This window comes from Euphorbia lathyris, chromosome 5 (genome assembly GCF_963576675.1).
Source record: "Euphorbia lathyris chromosome 5, ddEupLath1.1, whole genome shotgun sequence".
Classification (NCBI taxonomy): domain Eukaryota; kingdom Viridiplantae; phylum Streptophyta; class Magnoliopsida; order Malpighiales; family Euphorbiaceae; genus Euphorbia; species Euphorbia lathyris.
Window position 1 is genome coordinate 40,423,059 of NC_088914.1, and position 23,452 is coordinate 40,446,510.

The window sequence follows — 23,452 nt, forward strand, 5'->3', positions numbered from 1 at the left end:
GTTCTTTGTTACAGTCTTTTTCCTGTATTCTTTACCTTCAATTCATGTTTAACATTATCAATACATTTATACCAGACATCAATCAATCAAATGCGAATTATTCTATGTTCGATGTTTTATTCTTTATTGCTTTATGTCTATTATAGGGAAATTCATATAAGCAAAACATAGGAATAGTTATTAGTTCATAAATCTAGAAGAGATTCAGTTTATGAAAAGATAATCATACTGTAAAACTAAACTTGTTTATTTAGTTTATAAATCCTAATTCACTACGATAGGTTGAGGAGTTAGTATTATTAATCTAATTAAACTTAAGTTTCTTAATCCTGGATCGAGAGATTGGATTAAGAGTAATTCTCCAGTATGACTGCAGAAGATTGACAGTGTTAATAATTGTTCATTCTGTTTAATTATTATTAACTTGTATCAGAGTTATGCATGAAACGAATCATGGGACTAGTTTAGATTAGATAAGTTAGATTAAATCAATCACTCAATTAATGATTTTCTATAAACCTCGAGAAAACGAATAAAGAAACAATATAAGTTAAGTATCAATTGCGTTCTCTGTGGAATCGATATCTTTTATTACTACAAGCGAAACCGTGCACTTGCAGAATTCGCCTAACATAAGGATAGACAAATGCATAGATAAATAGATAAATCTAACTATGGCAGTAGGAAAGGAAGGGCGAGCAAGTAGCTGGGGAAGAGATAACATCCCCAAAGGACTGACATTAGGGTGATAAATCCTAGTGCTGAAGCGAAACTAAGAATAAGAATAATTTCATAAGTGTATATGCATATATATGAACTGATTAAAATGTATTAATAAGTTTGTGTTCTTACAACTGGAGGGTGAAAGGGAAATGAGAGGGAAGCGTATATTGACTTTGTATACACCTCCTTCATATGGGGTGTATTGAGGGCCCTTGATCATGACAAACCATTTCAATTGGTCTCCATTCACAGGACCTCCATAGCAGCAATCATGAATTAGCAGAAATAGAAAAGGAAGAACAATGCACAACTTCTAGGTGAGTAAGATACCTGAAATATTGAGAAGCCACATAGGTGACTCCTGCCGGAGTTGGGCCAACTCCAACTCAACGTGATTTTGGAGGCGCCGAATATTAGAGATCATCGTGTATGCTTAGGGTACGTGAAGAATATTGTTTATGGACGTGAAGAATGTGGTTTATGGATGTGAAGAATGTGGTAAAAGCTTTATATTTATACTGTGGGTGGGTAAGTGAAAGGTCTAGGAAAGGAAAAAGGTAAATGGGTTTAGGGTTATTGAAGATGATCTGTACGTAATTAACGAAATGCTTTTGTTTTGCAGATATCAAGACTTTGGGATTATATGCCTAATAATGACTTTAAGATGCAGATACATCAAGATCGATTTTATTTCCCATTAGATATGTATTGCTTATTTTTTTGATATTACATTTAGAAATTTATTTGTACAAATGTAAACAGATTATGGGCATTGGTTTCCAATTAATTTAAAATCATTGATATAGAGAATTTCATGTTCATTTGATTATATTTCATTATTCAGGTAAAAACCAGAAATTCATTCGAAGAAGAAAGTAAAGAGTCACATTTCATTAAAAAAATATCATCTAAACAACAATAGGAAGACACAAAAATAATTGAATCTGTCATCTAAAAACAAATCTATTGACATAATTGATTAAGACCTATGTCATCTGAAACAAGCTACAACGATAGAAATTATTATACAAACTGTCATCGCAAATACCAATATGTCAATTTCCCATATATTTCATTGACATTTTTAATTACTAGGATGTCATGCAATGACCCTATAGGTGACAGTAATAATAAATAAGATGCCATCGTAACACGCGTAATATGATAAAACTCAACCGTCGGCTGAAGATCCATCAAACGGCAGCAAGCCCCGTGATAATTTTATTGCTTGAGGGATGACGGTTTTGAACCGTCGTCTGAAGGGCTTTTCAGCACAGTGTTGGTCTTTACTCTTCAACTAACTCCTTTTGAATAAGACGTAATCCCTTAAGTACGTGTTCAGATTTAAGTAGTTGTGATCGGAACTTCTAAGCTTGTGCAACTGTCTGTTTCCATCATTTGAAGATGTCTACTATGAATGGAACGAAAAAGCATAAACAATAATTTTCTACTTCCAACTCATTAACTCACTTCAGGATCCAAACTATCTTTGTTGAATCCAATGCAACAACATACTCAATATTCTAGGTTTGTCAATAACGATCTCATGTTTGGAACTTACAAACAGAATAACACATTTGTTATACTCCCTCTATTCCATAATATTTGTCTTTTAAGGTTGTGACACAAGAATTAAGAAATGTAATTAATGATAACTAAAAGACTTTGTTACCCTTGTATTAATTGCATCTATTAATTAATTTTTATCTATATTTAAAATAACAAGGCAACTTAAATAGGGATATATTTGGTAAAACATCAATTTTTTTTTTGGTAGGACAAGGAAAAGAAAACAAACAACCACAAAACCTAACCCGGGATCAGTCTAGGGAGGCTGACCCCAACCCTATCCTCAAGCAGAAAGGACAAAATAGAAGAAGGAGGAGTAGAAAGGGTAGAAACACCTAACATCCCCCCATGCCCAGCAGCAGCCAAGCAATCCGCCACCCGGTTTTGCTCCCTAAATTAATGTACATTGATTGAATCAAAACGTCAAACATTATGGAATAAAAAATTTCTCTAGAAAGACAAATATTATGGAACGGAGGGAGTATATTTTTAGGGCATTTTAGCTTTAATTATAATTCAAAAGTATTAATTTGTCAATCCTTTATTTATCCAAGAAAAAATGGGCTAAACTCTATGAACTCCATTATCTATCATTCTATGAGTTTATAACCATAGGCTAAAATCATCTCAACTAGAGTTAAAGTGGATCTTAACCATAATTATGTGGTAATTAATGTTTAACCTAATCAAGTTACTTTCATTCACTTGAGAACTAATTTATATTTCTTAATGCTTGTTGGGGATGGACCAAATCCCAACTCGAATATAATTAATCATTGAACGTGATTAAACTGATTAATCGAAATTCATATAGTATTTATTTTGCACTACATATTATAGGCAAGTATCCTACAAATGTCTACTTTTGACACAAGTTATAGTCTGAGATAAAACTTTCTGGTGTTTTTTTTGGCCAAGTAGCAACTCAGCAAAAGCACATTCTGCAAAGTTTTTGGATATATCTACCATTTTATTAGAAACAGAATGTTTGCACATGAGTTGCAAATGTAGAATATGAGTTGATACAAGAATGATTCCCCAATCCTGCAACTGAAGTGAAAACATACAAAATACATATTAATCAAAAGCATACTAGAATAACATTTTAATTTTATATAATACTTCCTCATCCCTTCCACAATAAAAATACATATATGAGCAGCACCACAATGTCGTTTTGTACAAAACAAGAAGGCGCGAAATTGGTAGAAGGGATGTAGAAAACGAAATTTATTGATGCTATATAAGAATTACAGTACTGGAAAAAAATCCCAAAATTGGATGATTTTCTTCCTATATACGTAAGAATGGTAATATCTATTTGTCCTAGGCTAGTTAACCCAGCAACAATGATCAGAAATATTAAGAGTAGAAAAGAAAAATGCAATGATTTTTATATGCAACCTGTTGCTCCATCTGCTGCTTGTTTAAAGATGGTTTACTACTGCTTGTCCTTGGCTGGTAAATTGGGGTTTAGTGACATTTCAATCTCCTCAAGGGAGCGTCCTCTAGTTTCAACTATAAAATAATAAGCAAATATAGCAGCTAACACCGATACACTCCCAAAGCCACTATACACTGGAGCAACTCCAAAAATCTCTATCAGGTTCAGAAAGAACAGACCCACCAAGAAATTGCAAACCTGAATTGATGGAAGGCAAATCAATTATATAAGGTGACCCAGCTAGAAAATCATGACCAAAGAAAACAAGTAAATTATGATTATAATGAAGTTCTGAGCTCAAAATCATGTCTATTGCTGTTTCAGTTTCAATTCATTGGATGCGCCAAAAAGGCCATGCAGAATTTTAAGTTTTACAACTCAAAATAATAAATAAGTATTAAAGTAACTTCTGTAATAAATACCCAATGAACTGATAGACTGAATCCCATGATCTTTGCTCGCATCTTTGAACTGCTAAGTTCCGGTATGATAATACCAGTTACTGGACCAGCTCCAATTGCAAAGGTAAAGATGTACCTGTATGTCCAAATCCATATTATGATGAAGAAAAAACCAACACCACCATTGAAGATCAACCGATGTACCAATCCAGTCAAAGTATCTGAGTCTCAATAATGGCATGCCCATGTAACCATGTTCTGTTAAGAAAAGATCAAACTAGAGATACAGTTCGGCTATCAATTTATTCTGTGATTGTGAAATTATATAATTATGTTTTTGGTTTTCAATTTTTAAAAGAAATTTAGTCTAGTTCTACAAATTAACACAAAAATTGCATTTTAATATTAAACCCCAAGAACATGGGAAATAGACATTCTATTTGTAACACCCTGGTCCAATACCATGTAGATACTGTCCGCTCTGGCCCAATTCCAACACATTGGGCCTCACGGCTTTAAAACGCGTCTGCATGTATTGGATTCACATCTTACTAATAAGCCCCAATCACTCCCTCTCCATTTCCGATGTGGGATTCGGTTCATTCCTGCCCCCATCGCCATCCCTTAGGGCCGCTCCTTGCTCAGGCCTTCTTACCCCGGCGCCACCCACTCCGGACCGGGTCGTTACACTATTACTACTATTAAGTTTAACTATATTTAGTATTCATAAAAAAGAAAAGAAAAGAAAAAGTCTCAAGTCCTTCAAATAGACTACCTAAATAAAAAATTCTAAATAGGTGTTTCTAACCTCTTAGGCCTCGTGAGAGCTTTTTCGTATGTAGAAATTCGACATCAGTGGTAATGATTTTGGATGCCACATGGTACCTTCTTTTTGTTTGGCATAAATTATGTGGAGGAATCAGTCACATTAAACATAAGAAAAGATAACTGAATGGATCATGGATCTAAATGCAAGTTTGGATTCAACAGCCATTGTCTAACCAAGAAGAAGTCAACAGCCATTTTAGCTAACCAAGTAAGAAATAAAAGAATAGTTATAGTAACAAGCGTACAAATAAAAGAAAAATGACTCAATGAAAGTACAGGACCATCTAAATATGACACTGCAGATTTATGAAAAGCTATAGTAACAGTGTATCTAAATATTTCAACGAACCTATGATCACATAATCTAGAAGTCCTTGTTACTGATGGTACTCATGAAGAAAGCTAGCTATAGCAAAGCAATTCCTAATCATGGCTCATGCTGCTAGAAATAGTTCATTGGATCTTAAGACAGAGCTCTGCCACAATCAAGTAATTCCACTAGACAAGAATGCTAACGAACACTAGGTTTAGTTGAATATGTAGTGGGTTTGAATTCAACAGCTTTATTATAGGTAAAGATATCAGTTTTCTTTCAATTTTTAAAAGTGTGAGAAACCATGAAACTTCTGGCAGAATAAATCCTCTGGATCAGCCAGACAACTATGTTAAATGTAAAGCACAAAACTAAAGAGTTTGAAGTTCTCTGTCTCTCTCGGATTGTCGCTGTTGTATTTGCTTACATGAGAATTCCAATTACTGATAAGTTGTGACTGAGATCTTCATCTACTGGAAAACTGATTGCACACGCTGCAACCAGCATTGATACAGCCTGCACAGGTAGAAAGAAAATATACATTAGAATAATAATCAATGTGCAATTTCAGATAGTGTTTTTTATTATTATTATTATCTCTTAGGGGCAGAAAGAGAGATCGTTAAAAACAATATGTTACAGTATTAAATAGATATTGTTAGTAGTTGGTATTTAAGTAAGTAGGTGGGAAGTAAGGAGTTAGGAACTAAATGTTGATTGTATATATATATCTTGTAATACCTTTGAGCATTATAACAAAATATACTTTCAAATAACCCTTGTGTGGTTACATGGTATCAGAGCCAAACATTTTGGCTTAGGAAAGTATTTCTCTGAGTTTGAACGATAAACGACGGTCCGGGTTGGAAGTTGATTTTTCAAACACGTCTGTTCATCTCACCGCCCCCTCCATTGGATTCCCCTGCCGGCGATCTGTCGGGTCGCTGAACTCCGGCAAGCAGAAAGTCCGCGCGTAACGCATACTCGCCGGCGCGTGGGGGCGCGTGGCTGCTCCGTTCGCCGCCGTTTTTCTTCTGTCAGCCTCGCCTCGGTATCTCCGGCCTGTCTGTGTGGTTAGATTCTCGTTGTGGTAACTCCGGTCAGTCTCCTTCTTTGTGGTTACTCGGCTTGTGTTCGGTTTCCTCCCATTTTTTCTGATCTGATCTGATTTTTTCTTTACAATAGAGGTTGCTATATTTGCCCTACTTTATCTTGGTCCTGTTAAAATTATCAGTAGTGCCTTTACTGTTCTTTGAATTTTTTGAATTTTTTGGTGGTCACTGTCATTTGCTTGGATTGACAATGAGTGAGGAAAGGGATAAGAAAGTCATGACTGAAATTACTGTTGGTACCACTCGAATTACGGACAGAAAATTGACTGGAGTTAAGGATTACACTCAGTGGAAACGTACTATTACTCGGTACATTAATAGTGTTGATTTGGGGGATCATTTGAGTAATAATCCTCCACCTAGAGATGATCAGGGAAGTAGGAAGAAATGGATGATGGTAGACTATAAACTGTTTAATCTGATTCAGAATACTTTGGACTCTACTATTGATGACATTGTGACTCATTGTGATACTGTCAAAGAAATGTGGGAATACTTAGAGTCTATGTATGCTAGTAAACAAGACTTGACTCATATTCATAACTTGCTGTCTTCATATTATCGTCCTCAGAGAAAGGGCCGCACCTTCTTTCAGTATTATAATGAATGTAAGCAGATTTGTGAGGAGAAGCAGTCTCGATTTCCTATGACAGCTGATGTTAAGCAGATGCAAGAGGATGATGATCGTATATTTGTTCTTGGATTTCTGGAGGGTCTTGGTCCTGAATTTGAAATAGCACGCAGCCAGATATTGACCAGTGGGACACTTCCCTCCTTTGCTGACCTCTATGGTCGACTTCTTCCCGTGTGTAAGGATATTGAAAAGACGTCTGATGTGATGTCTCAAGAGACAATGGAGTTCAAAGTGGTCCTCAGAATTCCACTACTCACCGCATCTCTCAAAGTGGTCTTCAGTTATGCCATCATTGCGGTAAAGAAGGACATATTAAAAAGAACTGTTGGAAGCTACATGGTCGGCCTCAGAAAAGTACCAATCGAAAGTTTGCTCACATTGCTGCTGGTGATGGTATCCTACCGTCCCCTCAATCTTCGTCTTCTACTCCTACTGTCACTATCTCTGTTGATGAATATGCTCGACTTCAGCAACTGTCTCTTGATCATGGTGCCTCCCAGTCCGCCACTACTGCTTTGGCTAATACAGGTAATCGGGCTGCTTGTCTCTTCACCTCATCCCGTAGTTGGGTTATTGATTCTGGTGCTACCGATCACATGACTGGTAACACAGGTATTCTTTCTTCTTTTGATTCTAATATCAATCTGCCATCTGTTACTTTAGCTAATGGAGCCACCGCTTCTGTAAATGGTCATGGAACTGCTCATCCTACCTCCAAAATCTCTTTATCCTCTGTTTTATGTCTTTCTCAATTTCCTTTTAATCTGTTATCTGTTAGTCAACTCACCAAAGCCCTTAATTGTTGTGTTGTTTTCTTCCCAACTTATTGCCTTTTTCAGGATCTTGGGACGAAACAGAATATTGGTAGAGGGAAACTGGTGAATGGGTTGTATGTTCTTGACTCCACTGAAGCGGTGCCAAGACCAATTGCCTGTACAAGCTCCTCTCTGTTGCAGCTTCATTGTCAGTTTGGTCATCCATCTCTTCCTGTCTTGCAGAAAATGTGTCCGAGTCTTCCAAGGAACTCTATTTTGGAGTGTGAAGCATGTCAGTTTGCTAAGCACCATCGTGTCCCATATTCTCCTCGGATAAATAAACGTGTTGAGTCTGTCTTTGATTTAGTTCACACTGATGTGTGGGGTCCTTGTCCTATTGTTTCTAAACTTGGTTATCGTTATTTTGTGACTTTTGTGGATGATTTTTCTCGAGTTACATGGCTTTATCATTTGAAGCACCGTTCAGATTTATTTACTGTTTTTTGTGCTTTTCATGCTGAGATTAAAACTCAATTTAATAAAAATATTTGTATTTTGCGAAGTGACAATGCCAAAGAATACTTATCCAGTACTTTTCAGTCATACCTTCTCCAACATGGTATTATTCATCAAACGTCATGTGTTGTTACACCACAACAGAATGGTGTAGCTGAAAGGAAGAATCGCCACTTACTTGAAGTCACCCGGGCTATCATGTTCCAAATGCAAGTCCCGAAAATATTCTGGGCAGATGCTGTTTCCACTGCCTGTTACCTCATCAATCGTATGCCGTCCGCTGTTCTTCAGGGTCAGATTCCATACTCTATCTTGTTTCCTTCTCAATCTTTATTTTCTCTTGCTCCTCGTATTTTTGGGTGTACTTGTTTTGTACACGATATTCGTCCTCAAGTCTCCAAACTTGACCCCAAATCTCTCAAGTGTGTATTTTTGGGATATTCTCGAAGTCAAAAAGGGTACCGTTGTTACTCTCCATCCTTGGGGCGCTATCTTGTGTCGGCCGATGTCACGTTCTTTGAGAATACGTCTTTCTTCCGTCCATCTTCCCCTTCACCCTCTTCTCCTGCTGATACATCTGATGATGATTTTTTGATCTATACTGTAAGTGAACAGGTTGTCCCTCGTCCTCCTATTCGTCACGTTTATTCTAGGCGTGTGCAGCCTGCGGTTACGGCACCTGCTCCAGGACCAGTCACCAATGATACCTCATCTGTTTCGGCTCCAGATCCTACACCTTCATCTGAACCCAGTCTTGATCTCCCTATTGCTCTTCGAAAAGGTACAAGGTCTTGCACTTACCCTATCTCCTCCTTTGTTTCTTATAATGCCTTATCACCCTCTTCCAAGTGTTTTGTAGCTACCTTAGATTCCATTGCAGTTCCAAAATCCATTTTAGAGGCTATGGATCATCCTGATTGGCTAGAGGCAATGAAAGAAGAACTGAATGCACTCGAACAAAATCACACTTGGGACCTTGTGGACTTACCAAAAGATCGGAAGAAAATTGGTGCTCGGTGGATCTGGACTGTTAAGATGAATCCTGATGGTACTGTTGCTCGAGTGAAGGCTCGCTTGGTTGCTAAAGGCTATGCTCAGACTTATGGTCTTGATTATTTCGATACTTTCTCTCCTGTTGCCAAACTCACCTCTGTCCGTCTGTTCATTTCTTTAGCTGCCACTTACAATTGGGAGCTTCATCAATTGGACGTTAAAAATGCTTTCTTGCACGGTGACCTGAATGAAGAGGTTTATATGGAGCAACCTCCTGGATTTGTTGCTCAGGGGGAGTCTGGAAAGGTGTGCAGATTAAGAAAGTCTCTGTATGGTTTGAAGCAATCTCCTCGTGCATGGTTTGGTAAATTCAGTGCCGCAGTAATGTGGAATTCGGCTTACACAGAAGTGCATATGATCCCTCTGTTTTCTACTTCAGTTCTAGCTCTGGATGCATTCTACTGGTTGTGTATGTTGATGATATCATAATTACAGGAAGTGTTGTTGCTCGGATTAAGGAGTTGAAGAAGTTCCTTGGTACTTGCTTCCAGACAAAGGATCTTGGTCCTTTGAAATACTTCTTGGGAATAGAGGTATCTCGCAGTAGGAAAGGAATTTGTTTAAATCAGAGAAAATACTGTTTAGATATGCTGAAAGATGCAGGTCTAATTGAGGGAAAGACGTGTGATGCTCCAATGGTGCCCAATGTGAAGTTGAAGTCTGATGATGGTGACTTACTCAAAGAACCTGAGAAATACAGGAGAATTGTTGGCAAACTGAATTATCTCACAATTACTCGTCCTGACATTTCATTTCCTGTGAGTGTGGTAAGTCAATTCATGTCCTCACCTAGAACAATGCATTGGGATGCTGTTACTCACATCCTAAGGTATCTAAAGGGAGCTCCTGGACGAGGCTTGTTATATCAAAATCATGGACATCACATCGCAGAAGGCTTCACTGATGCAGACTATGCTGGAGATTTGTCAGACAGACGCTCTACTACTGGGTACTGTGTATTTGTTGGGGGAAATCTAGTTTCATGGAAGAGTAAGAAGCAAAGTGTAGTTTCTAGATCCAGTGCAGAATCTGAATACCGAGCTATGGCACAGGCTACGTGTGAACTTGTGTGGTTACGTCGTCTACTTGGCGAAATTGGGTTTGACCAGATAAAACCAATGAAGTTATACTGTGATAATAAAGCAGCTATCTATATTGCAAATAACTATGTGTTTAATGAAAGAACAAAGCATATAGAAGTTGACTGTCATTTTACTCGAGAGAAGTTGGAGGACGGTACAATCACAACTCCACATGTCAGAACCGGAAGTCAATTAGCAGATGTGTTCACCAAGGCTTTACCAGGAACTCAAGTCAATTACATTTGTAACAAGCTGGGCATGATAAATATCTATGCTCCAGCTTGAGGGGGAGTGTTACAGTATTAAATAGATATTGTTAGTAGTTGGTATTTAAGTAAGTAGGTGGGAAGTAAGGAGTTAGGAATTAAATGTTGATTGTATATATATATCTTGTAATACCTTTGAGCATTATAACAAAATATACTTTCAAATAACCCTTGTGTGGTTACACAATACATTGATAATTTACTATGCTAAAGCGCCAAATATAACTCCCGTTTTTTGCTTCTTAAAACTAATACATTCAGGAAGAAAAACCTAGGTTATCACAACAACAATACATTGATAGTCTTGCATTTTTTCCACCTTTGAAACTCGTCTAGAAGTGCACATTCTTGTCCAAAAACACGCATGTAATCAAAATTGGCATAAATATTAAACTATAGAAAAAGAAACAGAGGAAAAAAATGAAACGAAGAACAATCAAAGTGCATCTGTACAAATATACAGAAAAGATAACGTTACTTATCAATGTTTAACTTTATCAATGATATCATGACAAGTCTAAGAAGGCTCATGATCATAGCCAACTTTCTATATGGTTACTTTAGCACACTCACCATTCCTAAATAACTGCTAACTAAGAGCTTTTTTCGCCCTTCCTTGTCCATCAAGTATGAAGCACAAAGAGATCCTGAAATATAATACCAGTCAACGAACTTAAAGACTCTCGCAGAATAATAAAGCACCAAAGTACATAAATTTAGATACTTATTCTACCTGCAAAGTTGGTAAGCCCAACAAATAAGCTTGCCAAAGCACCACTTGCTACACCAACATCTTTAAAAGTCAATGATGAAAAATAAAGGATTCCATTTATGCCAGCAAATTGTTGTAGTAGATAAAGGGAACCCCCAACAAAAGCAACTGCAATGATATAACAAAATCAATTCCTACATGTGAACTTCAAAATGCTAGGAAAAAACAAATAATATCACTCAAATGTAGAACATCCAACTTTAATATATTTATCTCTTTTTGGAGAACATGCATCACAGAGAAGGGCACATCTGATAAATGATCTTATAATCTATTATATATCATTTCACATAAATAATTAAAAGTGATATTCAAGAAACCTTGATATAACCTCCCCTCCCTATTAGATTGAAATTTTTATGGTCAGTATATCATTTCACATACAATTTACTTAAATGTGATATCCAAGAACAACCTTGGTACAACCTCTAGAGTGGGGTTCCTCCAGGAGTTCCAACCACCTACTGCCAGCATCACTACCATCATCCTTGATTACAGATTGGAAATTTTCCATTGCTCTTTCCACTTCAGATGGTCCCCAAATTTTACAAATAACCTCTTTAGCATCATCTAATCGCCCCACCTATCAAAAAAAAATTAATAGCTTAAGAAATGAATTCCAAACCAAATACCAAGTCTTGCAATATTTGCAAGGAAAAATGAAAGAATCATACTTTACAAAGCCAGCGCGGACTCTCCACAGAGAACTGCATACCCAGTGAAAGAGCAAATGCAGGAACTGCTGCAATATAGAGTATCGTTCTCCACCTGAAGAAGAGATTTTGTTAAGCACTGCAACAGTTCAAGGAAGTAAGAGCAAAGATTGAAGGGTCAGAATCACCCCCAATGTTCACACAAAAAATAATGTCTTCTTACAGAAATCCCGTGACAAGTACAGGTGAACATCTTGACACAGCAAATAATTGTCAAAAATAGCGTCTCATCTGCATTTTCACAGGATAAATCTAGCCCTTTAGATTAGAATATTATCAACATTTATCAAAGGGCTAGAATGTATTGATCTAACGGATAATACTAACACCTTGATATAGAAAATATTATAAATAAATAAAAATGAAAACAGATTTTTGTCTGTTCATGTATTCCCCCTGTCCGCCCGCACTTATATATATGATTCAGTCATTCTCCTTTTCACTCTTTTTTCTAAACAAAAAGTCCTGACAGTTATAGTTGTCAGATCTAGAATTCTGACGAAGGGAATAATCAGAAATAGAGGAGATAAATGAGGTAAGAGAGAAGAGAAGAGAATTCAGAAGAAGGGAAATGACTTCACTAATCTTGCATGCCCTAGCTAGTACATAGTGATCCTCTTAAATAGAGAATAGGACAAGGGAAACGGTCACGCACAGCTGTACAATATGCCAGCCGGCTAACAAACTATTTAACCTATTCTAAATGATATACAGCCGAAGCTATTTAGGGAAAATAAAATAACAAACCATAAAGCAGAATTCATAAAGAAAAATAACAGAATAACTAACAGAATGGTAAATAACTAGTTTAGTCCTTCTTCTTATGCAATAAAAGTTCTAAAAGTCAAGTAATAGAAAAAAAAATACATAATATTAGGTTATATTGAAAGTTATGACTATTTTTATCTAAAATAAAATTTAATATCAGCTTTCTTGATAAGTTGTTAACAACTACTTTCCCCAAAAGCTACAAATTGTAGCTTTTACTGAAAGTAGCTTTCCCAGCTTTTAAGGGAAGCAGTTTTGCATTTACGGGAAAGCAATGCCAAACACATCCTTAGAAGAAAGCTTCATGGAGCTTCGATAAACTATAGAAGTTTACCTGTAAGGCTGCAACTTTAAGTACGCCCAATCGCCAGTTTGAAACTCTTTATCGGTGCATTTCCTGTATGCTATCTGTTTCATGCGATTATGTGCGGTAGTGAGACATTCCTGTAGATAAGAATTCAACTTGGAGAGTTCTTGAAGGAAGGATTCAATAGCTTCCACTGGCATTGACGGAAGAGGTATGATAGGCAGTTTAGGTGTGGTATCATACAATGCCCGGAAGTGACTCATCTTGATGGCACTGTGGTATCAAGATGAGTCACTTCCGGGCACTGTGGTATCTTGATGGCCCGGAAGTGACTCATCTTGATGGCACTGTGGTATCATACAATGCCCGGAAGGTAATTCTCAAGGCATTGATTCAACCTCTCGGATTGGCCGTCTGATTGAGGATGATAAGCCCTCGTAAAGTGCAGCTAGGTTCCCAACATCTTCATTCCTTCCAGAATATGCCAGTGATTATGTGACCCTAATCTGAGACGATTGTACAAGACATGTCGTGCAAACGAAAAATATTATCAAGGAAAACCTTAGCAACGGTAGCAGCATTAAATGGGTGGGATAAGGCAATGAAATGCCCTCCCTTGGAGAACCTATCCACCACCACCAAAATAGTATCAAACCCACCCGAGTTTAGGTAGCTTCTCAATGAAATCCATGACAATATCTTGCCAAGCTCCCTCTGGAATGGGAAGGGGTTGTAGCAGGCCAGGATAAGCTGAGTGATCAGCCTTACATCTTTGGCAAGTGTCGCAGGTGTTGACCCAAGTAGTAACTGTTTGAAGCATATGTTGCCAGTGAAAATGGAACTGCAATCGGGACAGAGTTCCCTTAATGCAAGAGTGACCTCCAATTGGGGAATTGTGACAAGCTTCAATGATTTTATTCCTTAAATTGGTTTGACTACCAATGCAAAGCATGCCCTTGTACCTCAGGAAGCCATTAGAGTAGGAGAAAGGCAAATGCGAGGAAGACTGAACTATAAGCTGTTGTGTGAGAGTCTGAGCTGTAGTATCTCCCACATATGCATCCAAGTGGGAATTACCATAGAAAGGGCAAAAATTGGAGCAGTAGGAGTGATTACCTCTTGTTGCCTGGACAAGGCATCAGCAACCTTGTTGTCCACCCGTTTCTTGTATTGGATAGTGTAGTCTAAACCAAGAAGCTTGGATACCTCTTTATGTTGCAAATATGTATGCAGTTTCTGTTCCAATGATGTTTTATACTCTCCTGGTTAGTCTCATGATGAATGTAGCATTTCAAGGTAATGTCTCCACGTGATGTTGAAGGATGGTCAGAAGCTCTCTCCCATATGCTGGGAGCCTTTGATTTCGAGGGCTTAAAGTCTTGGATAAGTAAAGAATTGGCCTTCCTTGCTGCATAAGAATTGCACCAATGCCCACACCACTGTCATCACATTCCAAAACAAAAGGCTTCTAAAAATCAAAAAGTGCCAAAACAGGAGTTGTGGTCATGATCTCCTTGAGTTTAGTGAAAGCAGTTGTGGCCTGTAGGGGTGCACACAAAAATCCGGAAAACCGAAAAACCGGAAAATCAAACCGAAACCAAACTGAAAATAAGGTTAACCGAAACCGATGGACTAGTGTACGGTTTTTAATTTTAAAAATAATGGTTAATGATTACGGTTACGGTTTCTTTATTCCAAAAACCGCGGTTAACCGAAACCGACCGAATCCCAATTAAATATTAAAAAAATAAAAATAAATTTATTTATATGGGTAAATAATTATTTAATCCCTGTAGTTTTTCATAACTCATTAATCAATCCACTATTTAATTATAATGTCTCTAAATTTTTTTCACTTTTAATGGTTTAGTCCTTCTATCAAGTAATAACATCAAATGATATGAAAATATGTAAACTAACTGACCCACCCTAATAGGGGAAGGATTCCAACCTCTACCCCCCGATCCTGGAGTTCCCTAAGAAATTGCCGGGGTTCTTTCGCTAGCCTAATATGCCATAGCTTTTTCCTCCTCTGGTCCGGGTGTAAGCTCGAAAGAGTATCGGACATATACCAGCTCATCAACTTAGAGGGGGTGTGTAGTACACACAAACGGGTAAGACAAGGCAGAGCAAATCAAATTGGTAAAAAAAACATAGAACATAGACTCAAATTATGATTCGTCATCACACAAAGTACCCTCATTTGTGTACTGACTGGTTTATTTGGATCAATGGTTTCAAATAAACCATTGATCCAAACTTAAAGTCTTTATAATTTAGCTCCAGACTTAATCAGAGCTATGATTAGGGAAAATGAGATGTCAGCTAAGGACTTTAAAAAGGAAATACCAGGGAAGGGTTAAATAATTTTGTATATATATAAGCAGTCCGGATGGAATCTAGCCTGACAAGTAGGTAAATATAGACACTAAACAATTTAACGGAATCAAAACTGAGGGATAATAATGCACGTACATCTCCCTCTCCTCAGTTAATCTCTTCAACTCGCCATTGACCCGCCGCCTCCCTCACAATAAAAATTAGAATTATTTTATTATTTTTATTTTTATTTACTAATGGTTAGAAACCGGAATAAAAGGTTAACCGACCGAAATAATTGGTTAACTGATTAGTGGTTAACCGAATTTAATGGACTAGTGTATGGTTAGTGTTTTTAAAAAACCGATTAAATGGTTAACCGACCGAATTAACATTAATGGACTGGTTAACCGACCACGTGCACCCCTAGTGGCCTGTTCACTCCAGCAAAATTGATCTTTCTTGACAAGGTCAGTTAAGGGCCTGCTAAGCTCACCATATCCTTTGACAAACATGCATTAGTCCCTATCAACCCTAAGAATCCACCGAGTCCTTTGAGAGAAGTTGGCATTGGCCAATTGATCATTGTTAAGATCTTTGCAGGATCTGTAGACACACCTTCTGCAGAGATAATATGGCCTAGATAGGCTACATGGGAAACTCCAAAGTCGCATTTAGATGCACATCATCAGGGTTCATTTTGATTTGGTGGTAACCAACTCTAAGATCTATCTTAGAGAACACTTTTGCACCATATAACGCATCAATCAACTCTTGGATGGTTGGAATTGGGAATTTATCTTTAATGGTAGCCTTATTCAATTCCCTACAGTCCACACAAAACCTCCAAGATCTTTCTTTCTTCTTAACTAACAAGACAGGAGAGACATAGGAACTTTGACTAGGTCGTATGACACAATTTTCCAACATTTAACGAGAGCATCGATATGGCCTAACATTAATAGGTTCCATGGAGTTTTTGAGTGGTCCTCCTTGTGGACTTCTTTTTGTGACTGGAGTGACAAACATGAGGAAGAACCTTGATGTCACTCCTTTCCACCCTTTAGAGGTGGTGTTGATGGACTTCAGAGTCATGGCCTTCAATTTGACCATCTCGGTTATTCCTTTCAGTGCTATCTCCTTCTTATCCTTGTGAATCAGTAACATGTGAACCAAAAGTTGTCTGCCATCAACAACAATGACTACAACGGGGTTAGTTTGTAATCCAGGAAGCTATCAATGAGGATCATAATTAACTTCTTGTTAATTACCCCTTTCAACCTGAAGATGTCATCAGAAACTCATCCTCCCAAGGCATGAATGGAGAGTGCAACTTCTTCAAGAGGCCCCTCCAAGGCTTCTTCAACTTGTGTCAATTCCTCCATCTCCTCCAATTTTCCTTACTCATGGGGATTTCCTCGACATTTATAGCATTGAGCTTCTTAGCAGCACATTGATGCCCTGGAAAGTATTTTTCCCCACATTTCCAACAAGCTCCACGGGTGTTCTTAAAGGGTGTGTTATAGGTGAGCTATTTTGGTGCAGTTGGTGTAGGTAAGGAGCTGGAAAGAGCACTGGGTTGAGTGTTTAGCTTATAAACAAATATAGGATTGCATTGTCAAACCCTTGGGGTAGTGGTTGGCTTAAAACTGGATTTGGGTCTCATGATATCCACGACTTCTTTCAAATGTGTTTCCTGATATTTGGCTTGCTTAACTGTTGTGTATATGTCACCAGGTTCAGTAGCTCGCAATTCAGGCTTGAGCCCTAAAATGAAACTTGAAACGTAGAAGGCTTCCTTGTTCGCAGGATGAACCTTCTCCATTTTCAACTTAAGCTCTTCAAATTGCTCCATACTGAAGAACTGTAGTTGTTTGTCAAAATTTAGACATCTGCTCCACTACATTCACCGCCTGACTTTTAGTCCAATTCTTGAACCATTTCTCTGCCTTGCCTTGTAGGTAAAGATCTACCAGGTCTACCTTCCTCTCTTCTCCTACTTCCAAAAGTTGGAAATATTTCTCACATTTACTTAGCCATGCTTCCATGTCAGTTCCATCAAAATAAGGGAGGGCATATTTGGGTATCATTTTATTAAAATAAGGGTTTCTATTGGGCGAATCAGTGTGATTATTCACTGGATAAGTTCCTAGAATTCCTTTATCAGTATCGACAAGGATGAAGGGAGAGCTACCTTTATCCTTATGCGACTAAGATGATGGTTGGAGCATTTTCGGAAGTTGAGAGGTTGGTTGATTGGCTTGAACCAATAGGGTAAGGTGGGTTAGAGCCCAAGAGCACTGGGTTGAGTGTTTAGCTTATAAACAAATATAGGATTGCATTGTCAAACCCTTGGGGTAGTGGTTGGCTTAAAACTGGATTTGGGTCTCATGATATCCACGACTTCTTTCAAATGTGTTTCCTGATATTTGGCTTGCTTAACTGTTGTGTATATGTCACCAGGTTCAGTAGCTCGCAATTCAGGCTTGAGCCCTAAAATGAAACTTGAAACGTAGAAGGCTTCCTTGTTCGCAGGATGAACCTTCTCCATTTTCAACTTAAGCTCTTCAAATTGCTCCATACTGAAGAACTGTAGTTGTTTGTCAAAGTTTAGACATCTGCTCCACTACATCAGTAGTCTCTGTTTCCTAAAACCTTTTGGTGTTTTCCTCCACAAAAATCTCACGGTTGATCACCGCCTGACTTTTAGTCCAATTCTTGAACCATTTCTCTGCCTTGCCTTGTAGGTAAAGATCTACCAGGTCTACCTTCCTCTCTTCTCCTACTTCCAAAAGTTGGAAATATTTCTCACATTTACTTAGCCATGCTTCCATGTCAGTTCCATCAAAATAAGGGAGGGCATATTTGGGTATCATTTTATTAAAATAAGGGTTTCTATTGGGCGAATCAGTGTGATTATTCACTGGATAAGTTCCTAGAATTCCTTTATCAGTATCGACAAGGATGAAGGGAGAGCTACCTTTATCCTTATGCGACTAAGATGATGGTTGGAGCATTTTCGGAAGTTGAGAGGTTGGTTGATTGGCTTGAACCAATAGGGTAAGGTGGGTTAGAGCCCAAGAGCACTGGGTTGAGTGTTTAGCTTATAAACAAATATAGGATTGCATTGTCAAACCCTTGGGGTAGTGGTTGGCTTAAAACTGGATTTGGGTCTCATGATATCCACGACTTCTTTCAAATGTGTTTCCTGATATTTGGCTTGCTTAACTGTTGTGTATATGTCACCAGGTTCAGTAGCTCGCAATTCAGGCTTGAGCCCTAAAATGAAACTTGAAACGTAGAAGGCTTCCTTGTTCGCAGGATGAACCTTCTCCATTTTCAACTTAAGCTCTTCAAATTGCTCCATACTGAAGAACTGTAGTTGTTTGTCAAAGTTTAGACATCTGCTCCACTACATCAGTAGTCTCTGTTTCCTAAAACCTTTTGGTGTTTTCCTCCACAAAAATCTCACGGTTGATCACCGCCTGACTTTTAGTCCAATTCTTGAACCATTTCTCTGCCTTGCCTTGTAGGTAAAGATCTACCAGGTCTACCTTCCTCTCTTCTCCTACTTCCAAAAGTTGGAAATATTTCTCACATTTACTTAGCCATGCTTCCATGTCAGTTCCATCAAAATAAGGGAGGGCATATTTGGGTATCATTTTATTAAAATAAGGGTTTCTATTGGGCGAATCAGTGTGATTATTCACTGGATAAGTTCCTAGAATTCCTTTATCAGTATCGACAAGGATGAAGGGAGAGCTACCTTTATCCTTATGCGACTAAGATGATGGTTGGAGCATTTTCGGAAGTTGAGAGGTTGGTTGATTGGCTTGAACCAATAGGGTAAGGTGGGTTAGAGATTCCACTCTCTCTTCAATGGAGTACTGTGCTCTGTTTTGATCATGTTGGACATCACTGAATTGGTCCTTCAGTGCCCCCATGTTGGTGGCGGTAATCTCCATCTGCTCCTTCAACTTGGCATTCAATGCCTGATCTGTTGTTCTATGGCTTCCATAGCTAGTGCTTGTGCACGTTTGGCTGCCCTAGTCCTTTTATTGTTACCTACCATGCATAATGGCTGAGAATCGAGATCTCTGATACCAATGTCAGATCTAGAATTCTGACGAAGGGAATAATCAGAAATAGAGGAGAGAAATGAGGTAAGAGAGAAGAGAAGAGAAGTTAGAAGAAGGGAAATGACTTCATTAATCTTGCATGCCCTAGTTGGTACATAGTGATCCTCTTAAATAGAGGATAGGACAAGGAAAACAGTTAGGCACAGCTGTACAATATGCCTGGAACAAACTATTTAACCTATTCTAAAAGATATATAGCCTCAGCTATTTAGGGAAGATAAAATAACGAACCATAACGCAGAATTCATGAGGCAACATAACAGAAAAAACTAACAGAATGGTAAATAGCTAGTTTAGTCCTTCTTCCGCTTATATGTGACAAGTTGCAGCTATTACAATTCTGATACAAGACCAGTAATGTAATTTGCAGTCATTGCCTAGCCTTCAAACTTTTATTATTAACACTTGAAGAGTTCAAATCAATTCATCTATTTAAAAGAAAACTAGAAATGTGGCTGAGACATAAAAAAAATTAAGTTAAAAAATAATTAAAAACAAAACAGGGAGAATAATGGCAAGCAGCATAAAAAGCTAGATGGAACCTCACCAGTGTGGATCAGTTTCAGAGGGAATTCCAAGGAACAATGATGCAATGATCCCAAGGCATGTCCCAGTTGAATTCAAGGTTCCTAATGAACCTCTATATTTAGTTGGAGCGACCTATAATACACATGATCAGAAATAGATACAGCGCAGAGAATTACGAATTTGTGATATATAAGATTTATTCTTTCTGCACTCCAACCAAGTACAAGATGAAGTACAGAATTTCAATTGCAAAAAAGGTTCAACATATAAACAAGCAAAAAGCATCACAAGGCTCATGCATGTCAACCTCATGTATTTGGTGATACATGGTTGGTTCAATGCCACTGTTCATATACATTATAGCACTTGTTACTCCACCATTAGCATTAATGATTACTTCTCTTGTTTCAAGCATGTCCTTCTTATTGTTAATATATTTCTTCATTTCTTATACACATGGCATATGCATTAAAAATTGTTAGTTGAAAATTGCAGTTCTAGAAAAAGAAAATCATCAAATGACCTGTGAAAGTAATTAACAAATACCTCTGAAATATAAATCGGAAGAAGAACTGTGTTCACACCAATTCCAAGGCCAACAAGAAATCTTCCCAAAAGTATTTCACTTAAGGAGTGGGCTTGTGCACTATTACAAAATAGGGGTTGAGTTAAAAGCTGCAGAATCAAAAATATTTCACTTAAGGAGTGGGCTTGTGCACTGTTACAAAATAGAGGTTGAGTTAAAAGCTGCAGAATAAAAAAATATTCCACTTAAGGAGTGGGCTTGTGCACTGTTACAAAATAGGGGTTGAGTTAAAAGCGGCAAAATAGGGGTTGAGTTAAAAGCGGCAGAATCAAAATCCAATTACTCCATTATAATTATATGCAAAAATGAGAACAAAGAGTAAAGCATTCGCATATTATAAGAGATACTAAGATTAGTCATTGTAGGAGAACAATCTCAGATCATTTCATGGAAATTCGCAAAATTAATCTTTGAAGTAAAGATATGAACCTCAGAACCTCATTTATGAATGGTTTCTGGTGTGTGCATTGTGCAGTTTATTGTCAAACAAGTTAGCATCATTAGTTTGACTGTGAAAATGAGTTACCTTATAAATGCACCTAGAATTAATGGTATTGTGTCAACCTGAAATGTACGCCGACATCCAAGCTTATCAACGAGAGAACCACAGCTTATGCTCCCAATAAATGCCCCTGCTATAAATATGCTGACAACTAGTCCTTCAAGGATAGGGTCTCCTTCAAAACCCAGCTCTCGTGCAACAGAAACAATAGGGCCATTCATCACTCTGTATATCACCAATCAACATTCTTAATTGTTGAACTCCATAATATAAATGTAACAAAGAGGACAGCAATTATGATGAAGAGAATTGGATGAAGTGTAATTAAAGTAAGTAACGTAAGTCAGGTGTATGAAATAACTTGTTGTGTTTGGATAGAAGGTAAGGTAAGTGATGGTTTAATAATGTAATTGTATTTGGTTTGATGGTAAAGTAAGGTAAGGTTATATAAAAAATTACTCTTATAACTTTTATTTCTTAATTCTAATCAATGTTAATTAGATTAGTATATGCTATTTCGTTAAAATTTATTGGCTATTAATTAAAATCCCTACTATTTTTTTTTTTTTTGAAAGGTTATAGTCCCAACTATTACTAATTAATATCAAATAATTGTATTGTTTTGTAGAGAATTTTTTTGAATCATCTTGTAGAGAAATAAATACACATGAATATATGTAAGCATTAGAATAAGTAATAAACTAGGCATAAACAAGTAAAAGGAAACCGTTACCATGTTTTTTCTTGCATCCATAAATATATATAACGGTTAAAATAAGTATATATAATAAGTAAGAAACTAGGTATATATACATATAATTGCCTTGATGTTAGTTTGATAAAATAAAGGGTAATTTTGAGAAACAAAAGATCTGTACCATACTTCCCTCCCCTCCTACTTGGGTGTAGAAAAAATTACCCAAAATTCACACTCAACTGCCCTCACTTGCTATTCTCTTGGATTACACCTCAAAACAACATGATTAGGTAACCTGGCTTACTTTAAAATACCTTGCCAAACAAGCCCCAAAGGTTACAGGTAGCAAAGAAAATAGAAAGTGAAATTGGCTTACCCAATGTGATAACCAAAGAGAAAGTTTGACATAGAAGCTAATAAAACGTGCGGAAAAGCAGGTAGCCATCCGAAATCAACACTCTCATCCTTGTTTTCTTCTTGAAAAGATTTCCCTCCATCTGAAACTTCATTTTCAGTAACAAAATCAGTATCGTTTCATAATTCTTAAAAAAGAAGATTACATGTAGGACCTGGTAGCGAAGTCTGTAGCTCCCCCGGCAGAGGCTCTTTTGCCGCCGAAACTTTAAGCTTCAAAGGACGATACGAGAAGCATAAACGATAAGGATCAAGTTTAGGCTTCCGGAAAGAAGAAAGAACAACCGGAGGACGGACCGGGTAAGAAAATACGGTGGCGACGAGCATCAGTTGAGAGGTAGGGAGCGGAAGGAAGAGTTCGATTACGATAATTTGAAAATCGACGAAGAAGACATCCGATTACCACGTGCTTAATTCAAAGGAACTTCTACACGATTGATTGAGACCCAGCCAAAAGGAAGAAGGCGATTCCAACGGGAAACACGAAAAGAAGATGGAAATGCTACGTGGCAATTCTCGAATGTCTTTAAATTTGTTGTTCCGTGGATACCCGGCACTATCCGATCCTAACGAGACTATCTGTAACTAGTATAAAAGGGTATGGGACGAGTATTAGATCAAAACTATTACCCGTTAGGATAATGAGACGGGTATGTGAATATCTCCTAGGTATTCGGTACCCGTCATAAATTTTTTATATATTACTAATAAATATCATTGTTTTTTAGATGTAAGACGTGAGATTTAAACTTCAACCTTTTGTTTTTCAACCATTGAGTGATACCACTAAATTAATTTATTCTTATTAATTAAGGTTCAAATTGTTCAATTTTTAGATAGATGATTTATTAAATGGACAATTACAAAACTAGCACCTTTTAAGGTGTTAGTTTTCTTTTTTAACTCCTTCTGAAAAACTAACCAAAACTAACATATTTCATTAAGGCCACGTTTAGCTAAGTCACTTGTGTTCGAGGCGATTAACCCTATTTATCCTTCTGTGGTTCCTAG

General features: G+C 37.4%; 1 protein-coding gene across 14 annotated transcripts; it reads right to left on the reverse strand.

Moving 5' to 3' along the window:
* Positions 1-3,509: 3,509 nt before the first annotated feature.
* LOC136230213 (probable plastidic glucose transporter 1) lies at positions 3,510-22,968 on the reverse strand. Of its 14 annotated transcripts, none has more exons than XM_066019208.1 (13): positions 22,597-22,968; positions 22,404-22,530; positions 21,355-21,555; positions 20,789-20,960; positions 20,262-20,374; positions 12,143-12,236; positions 11,895-12,051; positions 11,430-11,489; positions 11,270-11,343; positions 5,706-5,794; positions 4,946-5,025; positions 4,274-4,395; positions 3,510-3,934 (listed from the first exon to the last, which is right to left on the reverse strand). In XM_066019208.1, the coding sequence occupies exons 1-13, from the start codon at positions 22,766-22,768 to the stop codon at positions 3,734-3,736; spliced, it is 1,662 nt and encodes a 553-aa protein (XP_065875280.1). In that variant the 5' UTR covers positions 22,769-22,968; the 3' UTR covers positions 3,510-3,733. The 14 variants fall into 14 exon arrangements, 10 of the variants coding, with proteins under 10 accessions (XP_065875280.1, XP_065875278.1, XP_065875275.1 ...); XM_066019206.1 differs by having other exon boundaries at positions 11,430-11,576; positions 20,789-20,917; positions 21,393-21,555; positions 22,597-22,956; XM_066019203.1 differs by having other exon boundaries at positions 4,946-5,022; positions 11,430-11,576; positions 22,597-22,956.
* Between the last annotated feature and the right edge of the window lie 484 nt (positions 22,969-23,452).